The sequence below is a fragment of the Postia placenta genome (genome assembly GCF_002117355.1).
Source record: "Postia placenta MAD-698-R-SB12 unplaced genomic scaffold POSPLAscaffold_2, whole genome shotgun sequence".
Taxonomy (NCBI): Eukaryota; Fungi; Basidiomycota; class Agaricomycetes; order Polyporales; family Adustoporiaceae; genus Rhodonia; species Rhodonia placenta.
Window position 1 is genome coordinate 237,857 of NW_020169833.1, and position 18,257 is coordinate 256,113.

Consider the following 18,257-nt stretch of genomic DNA (forward strand, 5'->3'; position numbering starts at 1 on the left):
GAATACACACATTACAGACCGGGACATGAATGTCCTCGTCATATACCAGTAGCACTGGGCAGCAAGATATATCGCGTGACGCCCTGGCAATCATCTTAGGCCCTGCGCACACGCCCAGGCTCATGACCATCGCGCCGACGCCCCTCACCACTGCCAATCACTTCCTCGCCATAGGTTATACCTTTTGAGTAGTATTTGTACCTTTCATATTGTCATCTGTGACTCAAAGTACTGGCCAAGCTATGGTATCACGTCCAAAACCTTTGTCTCCGCCTGCACAATTCAATAGTGCAGGTTCTGACTGCGTCCATTGATTTGTTAATCCCGCACTATGAAAGGGCATAAGGACGCCTCCAGGGATTCTTATAGGATAATAAGGCGCATTATGAATAAGGACTGAGGAGGTCGAGAATGGAGCGAGCTAGAGATGGTGTCAGTAAGAGCATATACAAGGTACAAAGCAAAGAATCATTACGCACTCTCCTTGAGAGCGGCTACTCTGTTCGCGTAACCATACGCTCCAAAGTAGAGGTGTGCGAATGTTCGCAGGCCACGGTTACAAGCTAGACCTAGAGGATGTGCCTGATCTCACCGTGACGTGCGTGCTCTCCATCCGCAACCAAGCCTAAGCATGCTTAGATGAAGGTCAGCGCGTTCGATGAGGCTGTCAAGGGCGCAGACGCCAACGAGCACACCGCCTCTCCAGTCCATCAGAGGGTAGGCGTAGTGTTGTGCTGGACCTGGCTCAGAAGCCCGAGCCAGGCCAGGCCAAGCCCGGAGAGGCCAGGCCAAACCAGGCCAAAGCCCTGTGCAAGCCCTCCGGTAGGGCCTGGCTTTGCTGGGAGGAAGCACGAGCCAGGCCAGCAAGCCCGGGGCTTGTGGTACTAGTCCGGAGCTCCAGCACTGCACCCTATTAGTATGATATGGTTGCAGGAGGCACAAGCACATACCTTGACAAATATTCTAGTACATCTCCGCAGTGTTGGAAACTCCATGGTAATGTGTAAATGTTCTTCGTATGTTGTGGGAGAATGGGCGCTTCATGCTGAATAGCTGTCTCCGAGACAGACATCCAACATGTGACCTTGAGTGTCCTCAATAGCGCATTCAAATTCTCGGCTACTATCCCTCTAGCTACTTACTTCAATACAGACCTCTTCTAACGACCCCCGCACTCGATGCACAGCCCATAATCAGCCGCCGTGCATCAGGTGTGAGAAGGTAACAAGCCATGGCTTGAGCCCGGGCCAAGCCTGAGCCAGGCCAAAGCCTGCCGCCAGGGCCTGGCTCAGCACTCGCTGAGGCCCGGGCTCTCTGAAGCCAGGCCAAAGCCATGGCTTTCGAGCCACGCCAAGCTAGGAACAATACTAGGTAGGCGAGCCAGACGAGATCATTTTCCAGGGATATTCGGTGCTCCCCACATGCTCGAGTCCGCATTTGCACACGGAAGCTCTGTCAAATGCGTAGTCGTCACGTCGTCCGCGGCATCTGCCTTGGGCTTCGGTACTACGCTGCACGTCTTCACGGAGGAACATTGGAACGAGCAGGCGATCAAGGACGCTAACGCGAACGACGGAAATGTCAGACAGGACAGTGAGTATTGCGCGAGCAAGACCCTTGCCGAGCACGCCCCGTGGGAGTCTATGGAGAAGAACAAGGACAAGCTCGGATGGGATCCTCTTTAAATGCAGTGCGCTCACCAATTTCACTGTACTCAATACTGCAGGCAACGCCGGTGCTGATTTTCCTATCAGCAACATGTCCTATGATCCAGCGAAGGCAACACATCTGTTCAGATATGACATCTCAAAGGCGAACAAGGACCTCTGCTTGACGTACCGCTTAATTAACGAGACCGTTCACGATGCTCATGCTGACTTTAAGGCAAGGAGTTGGATTGAGGAAGGACGTGTTCGTGGCCTATCGCTTAGTTCTGCGTCACTCGGAGATGCCGTTTGCGAGCGGCCACATAGTACCTGCAAGCAAAAAGGAATCAATGGGTACATAAGCAGAAATCAACTGCGGCGACATGAATATACGCATACCTGAGATGGCGAGGGTGAACTGGAACAGACCCTAAAAATCGACATTCCTGCCTTATGTTGTGTCGCCCATGCGCCATGTGTACTCCAAGTACAAGCATTGCACGGAGCTGGGTGTTCAGGCTCGCTCAGGCGAGTAAGGAGGCATCATGTGAGCTATGGGCGCTGCGCCAGCCCCCAAGGTTTGTCGCCCCATGAATGATGAGGTTGTTCGCAGACCGTCATTGCTATGAAAAGCTGTTCTAGAACGTGCAGCGAGCCTACAAATGTAGATAGAGGATAGCTCCCTTGCGTGGGTGGCCCGCTGGCCAAGTGTGAGGCCGTCCATTGAAGCCCCAGCTGAATAGCGGAGTCGCATCTCACACGCCAGGGCATCAGAAGACGTCTCTGTCCACATGGAAAAGGCCTTTTGATAAAGCGGCAGCGCTGTCTGAGACTGAGACAGTGTATGTCTTGGTTGAAGCCCTCGCTGCGTTTTCGAGAGCATTCTAGTGGCCAGCTGGGGTGTACATGACAGTCATGGGAGATATCACTGAGCAACTTGGGAAACCTTGGATTGGCCGGCGGCAGCAATAAACAGAAGACGCTCAAAGAAGGTTGAGAAGTGAGCCACATGGATCAAATCAGCAGGCGATGCATGGAAGCTATGCCATGCTAAGGTTTGATGTATCCAGCAAATGTATATCAACTGGCTGTACGCACCTCGTCTCGACTGCGGCTCGTCAAAGCACGGCAGACTGGCTGAAGACCTCCCGTTGATACTGCGATATTCCCGTGAGCTCTGTCAGATAGCGTGATCGCGATGCATACAGACATCTCAATAGACAGGATCACTGACACATTGTGAAGCTCTGCATACCATGGTGCGGCCGTTCCCAAACGAGATATGGTTGGACATCTTCCATGGCTTTGCCAAGGAAGGCGAGTACGACACATTGGAACGATGCAGGGTGGTGTGCAGGGAGTTTAAGCCGATGGCGGAAGAGTGCCTAGAATGGTCCATGATATTCAAGAATGTAGAGAATGTGGAGCGCATCAAGGTGGATGTTTCCGGTGGTATATTGCGACGCTGGAGTGGGCCAGAGAGGGTGTTCATCGAGGGCGGGAACAGCGAAGACGAGCGCCGACGGATTCCACATCTGGCGACGTTCGCGTCGAGGCTCGCAGGGAGATGGCTCCGGATCAGGCAGCTGTGGATCATCAACGCGGTGTGGCGGGCGCGGGATCTGGATCTGGACGCCGTCGTGCGTGATCTGGCCGCGTCTGCGATCAGGGAGCTCCACCTCTACGACGTCATCTTCCCGTCGATTTTAACACTTGGTCGTCTCATCTGCGCTCTCCCGCGCCTCGAAAAGCTCGCTCTCGGTGATGTCCAATTCACCCTTCCTTCCCTTGATGCAGGCACTATCTCTCGATTCCATCTTCTGCCGCATTCGCAGCTGGAGGCACTCGATCTCGGCCCTGGGCACGGCGGCTTGGAGCTGAGACCCTCCTTTGTTGAATTAGTCGACCTCATGGCTGTCGTCAGTAAGGGGAGGCGCCTAGTCCCTCCTCTTGATCTTGCGCAGGTGTCCCCTTGGAGCGCCGTTCGATGGTTGACACTCGGTGCTGTCACGTTTCCCTCGGTCACGACCTTTGCTCGCCTCCTGTGCGCTCTCCCTGCACTCGAAGGCCTCGTGTTACACGGATCATACGTGTTCGTGAAACATGGCCTTGACCTCAGACGTCTTCCTGTGCACCCTGGTCTACCATTACATCTAGCAGATGTCGAGCTGCCACAAAGCTCCCGCTATCGCTTGGACCCTTGTTCTGTGGCTGACCTTGTGGACCTTTTCATCGCCACTGGTATCAGCGAAAGACTTCGGCGCATTGCTTCCTCTCTGCCCTCGTCACCCCGGGTTACAACAGCGTGCGACGCCGCCCTTAACAGGCTCGTCAAGCATTCACAATCACTCCGCCATCTTTCATTCGAGCCATACTTAATGATGTATGAGATTCAAGACGCCGATGAATGGGTGCATGTAGATCACAGTGCAGGTCCGTCCCCTATATGTTTCATTTTCACGTTTACAACCCATATGTATAGCCCCATACTTCGATGTGTCTGGTAATCCGTGCCTCGAACGCCTTGATCTCGCAGTCGACGTCGATCGCGAGAATTTATCACATCCGTGTGCTCCGGTGGTGGAGATCCTGTCACAGGTTACATCCGCCCATCTATCAAGGATTCAAGTCGATTTCCAGCCTGTTGATCCCCTCGGCGTAAAGCTCGACGTATATCTGAGAAAGCTGATGGATGGGCTCCCACAGCTTGATGCCATGTTCTCGCAGCCGTTCTTCAAGAACCTCACCGACGTCATCATATACATCAGTACGCTGGATGGACCTAATGTACAAGACGAAGAATCAGCGCATGGCCTACGATTGTGCTTGCCCATGCTTGATGCACGTGGTATTCTGGGGTGCGTATCCTCTCATCTTGTATGCTCTGCTATTCGAATGACAATGTATTCATTCACAGCATCAGGGTGAATAATGTGGAGTAAGCCGTGTGCTGAGCTCATCGCCTTTCTATCTCGCTGACACACTGCTTATCCAGGACTGGACTGCACCAGGATATGGAGACGCGTGAATGGAGATGTCATAAGATCGAGAAGGCTTCCGCACAGGATGCTGTGGTAACTGATGCAGGTGCTGGTGCTGACGACGACAAGCGGACCAATAACGCTACCACTGTCACAATCCCGCATGAAGACTCAGACATGGTGCCTGCGGTCTCGCAGCCCGCCTGGGTGCCGCCAGCCATGTATGCCGATGCTGAGACACCTTCCTCATCGACTCCTACGGATGCACGAATACCTGTCGAATTAGCGTGCGACGATAAATTTGTACTGCATAATGCAACGGCCGGGCCGGGAACGTCCTTGGACAAATTTGCGCGAGACGATGGTGGTACGCCTGCATCTCGGCGAGGGAGCAGTAACGCTGACCTACATTAAAGGTGTAGGTGACAAGTTATCCGCGGAGCCAGGGACGTCCGCCCAATCTGCGTGCCACGATGAACGTTTACTTCCTGATTTAACGGCCGGTTCGGCACCTCGAAATTTGCTTCAGACGATTATGGTACGTGTGCCAGTGACTGCGTGTCTATGAGGGATCATTGGTGCTGATCTACATGTATCAAGATATGGGTGACAAGTTGTCTGCGGAGGGAACACTCGTATCAAAACGAATCACACCGAGCGTGCTGACTGAAGCACATCCTGCTTGACACCCGCCAAGTCACAGCCATTGCGCGTATAGCTCATGCCGGAGCTGGTAGGCCTCGCGACGTCCGGCTAGAACTCCCGGTCTACTTGCATTCATGTCCCCTCCCAGGCCCTCCTCTCCTCTCGCCGAATTCGCCTCGGATCGGCACACATCACGTTTCCTCCGCCGCACACACCGCCATTACAGCTGCTATAGCCTTGTCTCCCTCGCCCTCGCCCTCTCACACGTACGAAACATTGATTCCTCAGTGGTGTTCCCCTAACGACCTCCCACCACGCATGGAGCGCGAACACGACATCGATCTCTTGCGGGGCGCTCATGCACTTTGTACCAACACGTCCCTCCCGTCCTCCTTCATCTCATGCATGGTCAATTTATACTCCACGTATCCTCGCGCTTATGTACCTGTTGCTCCAGACTTGACAGGCTCGTGCATACATTCACATGCCGGCGAAACTTGTGGCAGGCATGCGACCTGTATAATACTGATTCTGCCGCTACTAGCGACTGCCCGTCCATACGCCATCAGTAGACTCGGGTTTGCGAGAACTCCTACAGCGCCGGATGCATACGACGCTCACTACTAGGGTTTTGGCCGATGCCACCTTTCTCAGTATTTACAAGATATGTGGGCTCGGACGCTGATGCACTCCTTGTATAAAATTACTATGGTAATTGTTCGTTTGCAAACTCTGTCTTTCTGCTTTCCCTTGGTGCGAAGTCGAAGACTCCGCTTTAAAGGAGAACTAATCCTTTGCGAGTTGCGCTTGGCGTGCTACGGCCGGCGTCCGACAGCGAGGCTTGTACGCATCAGTCGCGCAAATCCACGGAAAGTGTTGGCAATTCTGGCTTTCTCCCGGTCTACATCCGTCTTACGCGCAGAGGGAGGAACGACACTGCAGATCCCGTTTAAAATCGGCATATCAGAGCGGAGGTTTGAGGTTCGCGAGATGATGAATGTGAATCCTATGGGCATTGAGGGCTCGTAAGGGAATGAGGCACGCAGAAAACAAGCGGGAAAATATGAATCAGCTGTAACCGGGATGTTGTCAAGTATGACAGACCCAGCTTTATGGTCGCACAGCGCATGCGGCGATGCAATCGCATGGCGAGTCTTGAAAAAAGATGTACCCAGGGGAGCGCTCCTTGGAGTCACTGCCAGTAGTCTACGCAAGTGAACCTGAGCTCACGGATGACTCCTCATTCACACCTGGATACGGCCATGTCAGTCTCCTTGATCTCTCATCAACGAGCATACACTGGCAGACGTACCGAACTCATCTGCTGCAAGATCCCTGGACATGTCTCCAAATCAGCCATCGCCCCATGTCGCCTTTCTCTTCTCTCACCGAACCAGTCTGAATTCTCGACACGTGAACCGCACCCGCAGCTGGTGTTATTTGATAGATGTGGTATTCATTCTTTCACGGTGCCTTTGATGTCACTCTAACTGTGCGTTACACCGGAAGACTCACTAATAAATGGAGGTGGATTACTGGAAACATGTTCTATATACCTTCATCTCATTTAGTCTTCGTACGCTGGGCTCTTCGCTCTGTTTGTGTATGTGCGTTTCATCTTCGTTCTTTTAGACCTGCTCTACTTAGTCTTTATTCACCACGTGCTCCATCGTTTGTCTACAAAATACCTCGAAGGCGTAGTTGTGTCCGTTCGTTGTGCAGAATCAACTAGTCACTACATGTAGTAAGATTGGCACCATCGAATTTAGCATGCAAAGGCAAGAGTCATGGACACGAGACAATAGCTTGGCGGGCATCTTGAGACCCAAATGACAGTATCAGAGGTGCAAATTCTACTCAAAGGCTCCATCCTGTCACGAGAAAGTATGTCAGAAGCGGAGGTTTGCCTCGTACCGTGCGTGTGCATTTGACTGAAGGATCTACGTTGTGGAGACAACGTTAGCTGCCGTGTGAGGGCATGCGGACAGGGCAGCGAAACACGATGACCGTCGTAAAGGCTATGTCAGAGGATGAGCACAATACTCATCCTCATGATGTCACGTTTCCGACGATGCTGACGCTTGGCCGCAATGGCTCATCTATGAGCCATATTTGCCATATTATTGCGGAGCAGAACAGATGAGGAAGATGGAAGCATCAATAGCCTGCCATTTTCCTTCCAGCGCATCCATCGCAAAGGAAAAGCGGCGGGTGGCAAACTGGAATGCGAGTGTGTGAGCCAAGGCAAACGAAGGAAGGTGTTCCCTAAGATCGCAGCCATATCTCGCAAGATGAGACAGCGAATCGTCAGAGGGCGAGGCATGAGAGCAGGACAAATCGAGGATACCGCGATCTGGTCCGCTTTACTTGATGACGCAAACGACGTAAGAGTTAAGAATATGCACCTGCCACTCTGCTCTCCAAACTCTGAATCGGTCGACGTGCAGCTATTTCCAGGCGAGCCCTGATACGAGCGTCACCAGGCGTGGAATGGGGACCGCTTGTCCTTACTGGTACCACTGGTCCCGCCCCAATCGATGCACGCAACCTCCTACTTTGTGAGTATCATTGGAAATGGAACGTACCTCACCGCTCCCCTCCATCAACTATTCACAGGCATCTGTATTTGCTTTCAGTACGCCGTGCCAGTGCTCTGCACCCAGGGTGCTGATGAAGAACAACCATATTGCCAATGGAGAGGCTAAAGCATGGCGAATCGAGTTGTGGCCACTGTAGTACGCCTGTCAGGAGTGAAAGCAGCTAGCCATTCTCACACACCAATGTCATCACAAACCAAAATGTCGTTGTCTACTGTAGTCTGGGCATTGAGGGGAATTCTGAAGGGGCGTGAGATGTTGCGATGCAAGCGCCTACAAGAGGTATTCAGCCCCGCCCACGCAAGTGCATGAAATGGCGACTCGCTGTTATATATAGGGTACAGGAAGCGGCGCCTTTTCGCGTCTCACCCGGCCTCAAGTTCCATTATTGTGGCTCCTGTAACCAGTCACGCTTCAGACGCTCGGAGAACACACGCTCAACACGCACCATCTATGCACCGCATTCGTTGCAATTTCTAAACTTGTGGACAGCGCGTTCGACTATGGCGTGCTTGGAAGGTCACAATTTGACGCTAGATCAACGGAACATTATGTGTTATGCGACTGCGGGACGCATACAGTTGTTGACCGTAATCGGAATACGACTACTGTATGAGAACCTTTGGTGAGGTAGTAGGGAATTGCAGCCCACGACCTCCGGGTGACTTGGAATGCGTATTTGACACAGCTTCGCGAACAATGAGCAAGTTAAGCACCCTGTCAAGCTTCAACAATTCAATGCCTAATGGACTACTGGTGCCTTTCATCTCGCCCTTCGGTGCCTTGTCAGTCTCACTTTGAATATGATAGCCCCATGCGGATCATGCCCTACGACGGGCACCCGTGCTCCTGAATGTACGTTGTACTTTGTGGGCGGACGAGCGATGACATGAACGCACTTGGGATGATCTTCATGTTCAAATGCACTCTGCTCCGAGAGGGGAATGTAGCTCTTGTCAGGTCTCCGCAACGCTCTGCATCGAGGCATCTTAACATAGTTGAGCAAACCACGCGGCCGCAGAGACTCGGATACAAAGCTCGTGGAGTTCATCTCCGGCAGGTTCGGCGAGCGGTGAGAAGGTCGACATTGAACCGAAGTCATGGGAAGTTGAACACTCACCTTGGCGCCAGCCACGGTTCGACTCGTCGTCGGTCCTCCTGCATACCGCTGTGTCAGTTGCTGTTGAGCTGTCCCTGCTCATAGCAGGCCGTCCGAAACTTCTGGTAACTGCGCTACGCCATCCTGAAACGATGGCGCTCATATTCTCCAGGAAGATGCCCTGAACCTTTTTCTATGCAATCTGCCTCATAGAGTAAAATCCGTTGATTGGAGTAGCTGTACGACAAATGAGACCCAGGGGAAGCAGGACCCATGAGCGCTATACTCTAGGAGTCCGGATCTGTCCGGATGCGGCCGGTGAGCGCTAGACGAGGTCGCCTCCCTTGCAGCTCATATTGACAGCTCTTTTCCATACGCAGATTTTCTTGAATCCTACCGCGTCCGGTCTTTATCATTCCTGCTGGAGTCAACAACTCTACGAGAGTACGACGATGCTCAACAAAAATGCGACACAACCACCTCCTTTATCGCGCTCATTCACTTCACTGCTTGTATCAACATCCCAGATGCATTCCCGTGAGATAGACCTGACGGACAGCCTCCTCAACCTCGACGCTATCCTCTGCGCTCCTCCATTTGACAACCTTCAGAATGCCGTGACACCCACGTGGACCGCCGCCAGTCCAAGGGATGAAGTGGGCGAAATCGTGGCAGCAGAATTGCGCTCGCGGTTGCCGATGCTGGACGAGAGGGGTATACTAGAGTACGTGTTTCCATCGCCCATCGCGCACTAGTCACTGTCCTCACAGACATACACGACTACTGGCAGGACCAAGGTGAACCACTCACGGGGACAGCGTCCGCTGAGCTCGATCCATTGTCATGATCTCTGACGAGTCGTCCTCGGCCTCGGCCTATTCTGGAATCCTTCGGACAAGTCCTGTCGATGACACGCGTTCTGGTAAGGATGACGCTGCGGACGATGAGTAGGTTTCTGAGGAGGACGTGTCGTGTCCAGAGCCGGACCACATTGTCGCCGATGCGGCGCTCCATCAGAGCAACAGCGCCGGATTGACGCCACCTTGACGAGGCATTATCCACAGCCAGTCCCTATTGCTCGAAGTGCTCACCGCCGCCTTGAGATCCTAGGCCCGTGTGGGAACGACAGGACAGATGGGTATCACCAATATTGCCCTCGGTGACTGTGGCGTGTGGGACTGCGGTGTCGTAGCTTCGCGCAGGTGACTGTGCAAAAGATAACACTGTTATGTCCGCTCAAATGAGGGCGAGAAGCACTAGGAGCGAAGAGATGGTTGAGGTTACAACCGTCCTCCCTGGCGCAGCGTGCACACGATCCTCGGCGTTGACTGAGAGGCCAGGCGGCGGATTAGGATCTCACAGCATATACGAGGAACACGGATACCTCCAGTATGTTAGGATATGCATGAATGATGTAGCTCATATAGCGCAACAAATGGGCAGAGTAGCAGCTGTGAGAATAATTGGAGACTAACGGCAAAACACAAGTCATATGGCAAGACAGCGCAGATCAGATCGGTAACGAACCAAAAGGCTACCAGTTAGAGCACGCACAGATAGGTTGGTGCCATGTCAATCAGGTAAAGAGCAATGGGTGGCAGCGTACGAAGAGCGAGTTGAAGGAAAAGCCTATAGATCGTAAGTCCGGTAGAACCTTTCCTCTGCATCCGCTACTGTACCTAAGACGGCGAGGGCGAACTGGAACAGACCCTGAATATCAGTGTTCCTACCTTATGCTGTGTCGCCCATGCGATATTTGTACTACGAGTACAAGCACTGCACGGACCTGGGTTCTCAGGCTCGCCATGAGGCATCATGTGGGCTATGCGCGCTACGCTAGCCTCCAAGGTCCGCCTCCCCGTGAATGATGATGTCGTTCGTGGACCGTTATCCTATATATTGTCTTAGAATGTGCGGCGAGCCTACAAATAAAGAAGGAAGATAGGTCTTTTGGGTGGGTGGCCTGCTTGCCGAGTATGAGACCGTCTATGGAAGCCCTGGCTGAATAGCGGTGTCACATCTCACACGCCAGCGCGTCAGAAGACGTCTCTGTCCATATCGATAAGGCCTTCCGATAAGGCAGCAGCGGTATCTGAGACTGAGATGATGTATGTCTTGGATGAAGTCGTCGCTGCCCTTCCAAGAGCATTCTAGTAAGGCCAGCTGAGGTGATATCGTTGAGCAACTGGGGAAACCTTGGATTGGCCAGCGTCAGCGATGAACAAAAGACGCTCAAAGAAGGTTTGAAGGGTTGAGCAGCGTGAGCCGCACGGGTCAAATCAGCAGGCGATACATGGAAGCTATGTCGTGCTAAGGTTTGACACATTTAGCAAATGTATATCACCTAGCTGCACGCACCTCGTCTCGACTGCGGATCGTCACACTGAAGACCTCCCATTGATACTGCGATATTTTGGTGAGCTCTGTCTGACAGCGTCATTGCGATGCATACAAACACTCCAGCAGGCATGATACTCACATTGTGAAGCTCTGCATACCATGGTGCGGCCGTTCCCGACTGAGATATGGTTGGAAATCTTCCATGGTCTGGCCAAGGAAGGCGAGTATGATACCTTGGAACGATGCAGGGTGACGTGCAAGGAGTTCGCGCCGATGGCACGAGAGTGCCTAAAGCGTGGCATGACATTCAAGAATGTAGAGGATGTGGAGCGCATCAAGGTGGATGTTTCCGGTGGTATATTGCGACGCTGGGGTGGGCCAGAGACGGTGTGGATCGAGGGCGGGGATTGGAACGATGGGCGCCGACCGATTCCACATCTGGCGACGTTTGCGTCGAGGTTCGCAGGGAGATGGCCCCGCGTTAAGCAGCTGTGTATCATCAACGCAGTGTGGCGTGCGCGGGATCTCGATCTGGACGCCGTCGTGCGCAATCTGGCCGCCTTTGCGATTACCCACCTCAACCTCAGGGACGTCGCCTTGCCGTCGATCCTGACGCTCGGCCGCCTGCTCTGCGCTCTCCCGCGCCTCGAAAAGCTCACTCTCTGTGAGGTCCAGTTCACCCAGCATCCCCTTGATGCAGGCGCCATCTCTCGATTCCATCTTCTGCCGCACACGCAGCTGGAGTCACTCTACCTCGACCATGGGCACGACGACTTTGAGCTGAGACCCTCCTTTGTTGGATTCGTCGACCTCATGGCTGCCGTCAGTAACAGGAGATACCTAGTCCCTCCCCCCAATTTCGTGCAGGCGTCCCCATGGAGCACTGTTAGAAGATTGGCACTCAAACGTGCCACGTTTGCCTCGGTCACAAGCTTTGCTCACCTCCTGTGCGCTCTCCCTGCACTCGAAGCCCTCGAACTACACACACAATACGCGTTCGCGAAACACGGCTTTGACCTCAGCAATATTCCTGCGCACCCTGGTTTACCATCACATCTAGCATATGTTGACCTGGCGTACCACTCCCCTTTACGCTTGGACCCTTGTTCTGTGGCTGACCTTGTTGACTTCTTCATCGCGACTGGTCTCAGCGAAAACCTTCGGCGCATGACTGCCTGTCTGTCAACGTCGTCCCGGGTTACACCAGCGTGCGATGCAGCCCTTATCAGGCTCGTCCAACATTCACAATCACTCCGCCATCTTTCATTCGAGCTATCCTGGCCTGTATTCTCAGACACCGGTGAACGGGTGGATGTGGAACACAGTGCAGGTCCGTCTCCTAATATGTTTTCTATGGCACGTTTACAATCCATATGTATAGGCCAGTATCTCGATGTGTCTAGTAATACGCTCCTCGAACGGCTTCTTCTCGTAATCGATGACAACAACGGAGATGCGTCACATCTGTGCGTTCCGGTGGTCGCGATCCTGTCACAGGTCACATCTGCGCATATATCAATGATTGCAGTCGTTTTCTGTCCCGCTTATAGCATCAGGCCCGACGGACAGTATGAAGCAGATCTGAAAACGTTGCTGAATAAGCTCCCACAGCTTGATGCCGTTCTCTCTCGGACCATCTTCAAGAATCTCACGAACGTCATTATACAAATCTCGACAGTGCATGGAGAGAAAGAAAGAGATGAAGAATTAGCACACGACCTACGGTTGTTTTTGCCAACGCTTAATGCACTCGGTATCCTAAGGTGCGGATCCTTTCATCTTTTACACGCCGCAGTTTCCATAACAATGTTATCCTCATAGCACATCCTTGGGCGATAATATCGCTGACTGGATTGATGTCCGAAAATATGACGAGCCAGGAGAGCTACCGTACAGGACGCTGTGGTAACCAATGCAGGGACTATCGCTAACGAAGGCAGGTATACCAATAAAACTACCATCGGTGCACCCCGCATGAAGATTCAGACGTGGTCCCTGCAGTCTTGCAGCGCGTCTGGGTGTTGTCAGCCGCGTATGCCGATCCTCAGACACCTTCCTCACCGAGTTCTACGGATGTGCGAGTACCTGCCCAATTGGCGTGCGACGATGAACTTGTACTACAAATGCAACGGCCGGTGCCGGAACGTCCGTGGACAACTGCAGACGATCGTGGTACGTCTACCATTGACTGCTTGTTGGTGAGGGAGCATTGACGCTGATCTACATACATCAAGGCGTGGGTGACAAGCTGTCTGCGGAGCCAGGGACGCTCGTATCAACACGAATCACACCGAGCGTGCTTGTTTGACACCCGCCAAGCCCGAGCCGTTGCGTCCATAGCTTATCCCGGAGCTGGTAGGCTAAGCGGCGTCCAGCTATAATTCCCAGTCCACTTGCATTCGTGTCCTCTCCCAGGCCCTCCTCTCCCCTCGCCGAACCTGTCTCGAATCAGCACACATCACGTTTCCTCCGCCGCACGCACCGCATCTACACGGAATGCGAACGCGCCATAGATCGTTTGCGAAAGTGCTCTTATACTTTACACAAATATGTCCCTCACATCCTCCTTTATCGTATGCATGGTCAATTTATACTCTACGCACTGTGTAATCAATTCATCCTGGTACTTGTTCATTTGCTAAACATTGTCTTTCTGCCGACATCTGGTGAAAAGCCAAAAAACCAGCTTTGAATGCGAGGTTGTCCGTTGCGAGTCGCGCTTGGCGTGACGGCCAACAGCGAGGCTTGTACGCATCAGTCGCGCAAAATCACGGAAAGGCGTAGCAATTCTGGCTTTCTCCCAGTTCGTATCCGTCTTACGCGCGGAGGGAAGAACGGCGCTGCAAATCTCGTTTGGAATTGGCATATCAGAGCGGGAGTTTGAGGTTCGCGAGATGATGAATGTGAATCCTATGGGCATTGAGGGCTCGTAAGGGCATGAGGCACGCAGATAGCAAACGGAAAAATACGGATCAGCTGTAACCGGGATGTTGTTGAGTATGACGGACCCAGTCATATGGTCGCACCGTGCATGCGACGATGAAATCGTATGGCGAGCCTTGAAAGAGATATATCGCAATGAACGCTCCTAGTTCAGTGCTAGTAGTTCCTACGTGAGTGAACCTGGGTTCACCGGCCACTCCTCTTCACACCTGGATACAGCAACGTCAGTCTCGTTGGTCCCTCATCAACGAGCATACGCTGGCAGACGTACCAAGCTCATCTGCTGCAGGGTCCCTAAGCATGTTTCCGAAGCAGCCGCCGTATCCTGCGGTGCGATTCCATTATTGGACCATTCGGCAGCTACGGGATACGACGAGGAAGGTGGCCGTGCATTGGAACGCACTGCTGCTGATGCTGAGGTGACCTGCCTCTGAGTCGTCGCAAGGGGATACACAGGTGCCGCCATCAGCCATGCTCACTTCTTCGGTCATTACAGTGCCCTGTGCGGCGCGCCTCCCTACCCCGTAATGTTTCCAAGAACCGGTCTTATTGTCCCAGTGCACTCCGACCCTGGACATACTGCGTCAGCAAGCTGGAAAGACGGTCAGCTCCGCTAACGGCATACCGAGTGTCATTCAGCTGTAAGCTATAAATCGGGTACAATGTCATTCCGAGAGCGGGGTGCACAACTGCATTAATACACACCGCAGAATACCGCGTTCATCGAGCTTCGGCAAGCACGCTCTTAGCTCGTCCGCCCGTCCCTCAAATCCGACGTCCGACTTGTCAAGGTGCAGACACCTATCACGACGTTGACCAGATTGTCAAAGTCCGGCCATGAGAGCACAGCATCAAGTCGTGGGAGCCCATCCATCAGTGCTCCCCAGTCTATGTCGCGGAAGCCACAAGGCCAGAATCGCACTGAAACCCTGGGCATTCGTGTGGATGTCACATGGGATAGGATATTGACCACAGGAGTACACAGACACAAGCTAGTTTCATGAGTGACGCTGACAGTAAGATCCAGACGTTCGAGGCACGTGTGCTCCGGAAGATTGAAGTATGTTGCTATACGTGTGTGTTGTAAATACTTAAGCAGAAAGACCATCTTAATAAACGCACCTGCATGTAGCGACGCACCCTGGCCGTTCAACGTAAGCTAGAGCACGTCCGCATTGGGACTCAAACTATATATGGATTGCCCAGAATGTCTGACGAGTTTAACGAGGGAGACGACCAACTCGGTCGTTACCCGGAGCGACGGAGACAGACAGAACCTGATGTCTTGAAGATGCTGATCAGTGCCCGTAGTAATGAAGAAATCGACAAGATGAGCCATCATGGAGAGAGGGTCAGAGCTCATATTATTGAAGACGACAGCCGCCAATCGTGGCAGTAGACCCGAGTGCACAGGAATGCCTTGTGTGTTATAGTCATGTTTCACAAACATGCACGAGCACTTGAAATAGAGGCTTTCGAGGGCTGGAAGGGCGCACAGGAGTCGGCACGGTGACGTTGCACAACGTGCTCAGGGACAGCATCTCGAGCTGCTTGCATGGCAAAAGACGGAATTGGGAGATGGTGGAAGCATCGAAAGGTTGCCGAGTGAATCCTACATCGCAGAGGGTGAGCTGTTTGAGGCATGGGAGTGCGCACACTAACCGGCCAAGCGTCAAAATCGTCGGGAAGCCGACGTCACGAAGGGAGAGCACTGTGATCGAGGAGAAGCGAGCCAGATCGCGAAACACGGGGTCCGCATCGAGATCCACCGCCCGCCACACCGCGTTGGAGATGATCATCCTGTCAACAGAAGGCCATCTCCCGCCAAGCCTCGACGCAAACGGAACCTTTCGTTAGTAACTCATGCATCGCCTGCTGCTTTGATCAGCGTCATTCGTCTGAGTCTGTCCGTTGTGACCGCGGGTCAAGTCTTGGAACTCAACCCCAGTCAAAATCGCATCTGAGCAGATCCAGGAGAATCGTGGTGTATCTGAGCAATTGACGTGATGTCAGAATTTCCGATAGACCACGTTATACCCCGCTGTACCTCCCAATTCTGGACTGAAACCGAGGGGCACATCGAAGCACATCGGGGCAGAACGAAGCTATATGAATATTCTCGCTACGCTCCAATTGTTTATATACGCTCCAATTGTTCATATACACTCCTTTATTTATATACACTCCGTTTGTTTATATACACGTCATTGTCCTTAGACGACCTACTGACCACATGCAGAGACACTCCATCACTCACTCTCAACCTGACCATTGCTTTTCATCTTCGCCTCCACCAGCATCTCAGGATTGCGGATGTTACAGCTGGCGCCGCACAGAAGACGTGGCCGTGTTTGTGTACGAATGACAGACCTATCAGGTGTAGTACAGCAAGCAGGGTCAGCTATATCAGACAAGGGGGACTCGCAACAAGTAGACGCACTGATGAGCATTCCTGCCCCACCAGGGCTCTAGTACTGGGAGAGGAGACTGGAGAATGCGAGTACAAACTAGATGCCTCCAATACGAGGGATGGAGGTGGAAAGCATACTGATCTCGAAAACAGGGTCACTATATGCGCAGTCAAACTTGCTGATAATGACTCACCTGAAAGGAATGACATTTCACGACTATGCAATCGTGTCAGTCAAGATGTCCGTGTACATCATATAAAAGTTCACCGCGCGCCCGCATGACACCGCGACATCACATCAGGATCAGCACGACATTATCGCATTCCTGGCATTCCCAAACCGCACTATATTTGAACCTCTTCGGTTAGCCCAATTACCGTAGTGAATGATGATGACTCACTGCACTACCACACGCTGTATGCTAGTTGTTTCTCGATGCGAGCTTCAGCCGATATTTCCATCTTACTGAAGCTCATAAGCGCTTCCTAATTGCCCCTTGTAATGTACATACGCTTACCTCCTATAGAGTGACGGGACACTGTTAGATACAACGTCGCTCGTTCCCCGTCAAGACACATCTGGCCTATTACATGCGATCTACTCACATGGCTGCCGTGATGAAGAGGATATTGTAGGGGGCTCGTCGGGTGTAGATGCAAGGTGAGTTGTCCTTAATGCTTACTACAGGTCTTACAAGTAGAGGGATAGGATTCTGCCGAGTCTGTGCTTGACTGTGGTAGCAAGAGAGAGAAGAATGTAGGATGCGACGCGCGGCCAGGGGAGGCAGTCACATGATTGAACCTAGTTTTGTGCACAGAGGCAAGGTGTGCGGCGTATATAGGTGACATGATTAGAGCTTACAAGACAAATTGCTGTGTCAAGTGGGACTTTGACGTGCACGAAGCATTTGCGTCATGCAACACCGGCGTGTGATCAGACAAAAATAGCCTCTCGATCAATTTCCGAGTCGATGTACACCGTCTGGCTCAGTTGGATTAGATCCGCCTCTTTTTCCCCCGTTCTGCTCAGACGCATTTTTCACTGGGACTCAACATCTGATCGGTATCCTCAGCCGACGACATCGGCTTCAATGTCCCAGGGTAATTTTGGGACGAAGGTTCCCCGCGAGAACTGAACCGCTCCTTTTGTACATCTCCATTCATTTCGGACTATTCGCATAAATGTGTTCGCTTAATCAAGACACTCTGTCGGATACAAAGATACATCTTTTGAAGCGCTGCATTGGCAGTAATAGCACAGGTGCCCAATCTGAAATGTCAACGCGCAACGCCTGCATGCGAGCACTGCTATGTCGCGGTCTCATCAGTCCATGCACACTGCGCTCGAGTAAAAGCCCTCTCCTACTTTACATTTGCCAAGCCTTCGATAAAGTTGCTGATCGTCAGCGGGCACGAAGCTGCGACGATTCTGCTGATTGCGAGGCATGGTGTCCTTTGCAAGACTGTTCTATCTTACTACCGCAATCGGTGTGCATAACCAATGCGACGCGCCCACTCATGGTCTCCGTGGAGCATGATGCAGAGGCCGCAGCTCCTTCGCGCTGTGTTCCCTACAGCTGCGTCTTTGAACTTGAA

General features: G+C 52.6%; 4 protein-coding genes across 4 annotated transcripts; 3 read left to right on the top strand and 1 right to left on the bottom strand.

The window, feature by feature from the left end:
- Nucleotides 1–539: 539 nt before the first annotated feature.
- Nucleotides 540–1,685, top strand: POSPLADRAFT_1132534 (hypothetical protein; the record flags this gene model as incomplete). The annotated part of the gene is made up of 4 exons (XM_024484227.1): nucleotides 540–598; nucleotides 707–881; nucleotides 1,103–1,211; nucleotides 1,402–1,685. The coding sequence occupies 4 exons, from the start codon at nucleotides 540–542 to the stop codon at nucleotides 1,683–1,685; spliced, it is 627 nt and encodes a 208-aa protein (XP_024342537.1).
- Nucleotides 1,686–2,902: 1,217 nt separating this feature from the next.
- POSPLADRAFT_1132412 (hypothetical protein) lies at nucleotides 2,903–5,384 on the top strand (the record flags this gene model as incomplete). Its single annotated transcript, XM_024484211.1, has 6 exons — nucleotides 2,903–4,079; nucleotides 4,129–4,504; nucleotides 4,564–4,584; nucleotides 4,642–4,994; nucleotides 5,050–5,165; nucleotides 5,346–5,384. 6 exons carry the CDS (start codon nucleotides 2,903–2,905, stop codon nucleotides 5,382–5,384), a joined length of 2,082 nt encoding a protein of 693 aa, XP_024342538.1.
- A 1,053-nt stretch (nucleotides 5,385–6,437) lies between these two features.
- Nucleotides 6,438–13,217, top strand: POSPLADRAFT_1132162 (hypothetical protein; the record flags this gene model as incomplete). The annotated part of the gene is made up of 17 exons (XM_024484180.1): nucleotides 6,438–6,536; nucleotides 6,720–6,764; nucleotides 6,844–6,879; nucleotides 7,078–7,187; nucleotides 7,407–7,656; nucleotides 7,756–7,830; nucleotides 8,680–8,724; nucleotides 9,349–9,692; nucleotides 10,214–10,357; nucleotides 10,396–10,421; nucleotides 10,457–10,606; nucleotides 10,877–10,922; nucleotides 11,317–11,384; nucleotides 11,457–12,638; nucleotides 12,690–12,774; nucleotides 12,859–13,071; nucleotides 13,130–13,217. The coding sequence occupies 17 exons, from the start codon at nucleotides 6,438–6,440 to the stop codon at nucleotides 13,215–13,217; spliced, it is 3,006 nt and encodes a 1,001-aa protein (XP_024342539.1).
- Nucleotides 13,218–13,946: 729 nt separating this feature from the next.
- POSPLADRAFT_1132920 (hypothetical protein) lies at nucleotides 13,947–16,050 on the bottom strand (the record flags this gene model as incomplete). Its single annotated transcript, XM_024484272.1, has 7 exons — nucleotides 13,947–14,284; nucleotides 14,523–14,576; nucleotides 14,655–14,830; nucleotides 14,939–15,052; nucleotides 15,374–15,410; nucleotides 15,748–15,863; nucleotides 15,914–16,050. 7 exons carry the CDS (start codon nucleotides 16,048–16,050, stop codon nucleotides 13,947–13,949), a joined length of 972 nt encoding a protein of 323 aa, XP_024342540.1.
- Between the last annotated feature and the right edge of the window lie 2,207 nt (nucleotides 16,051–18,257).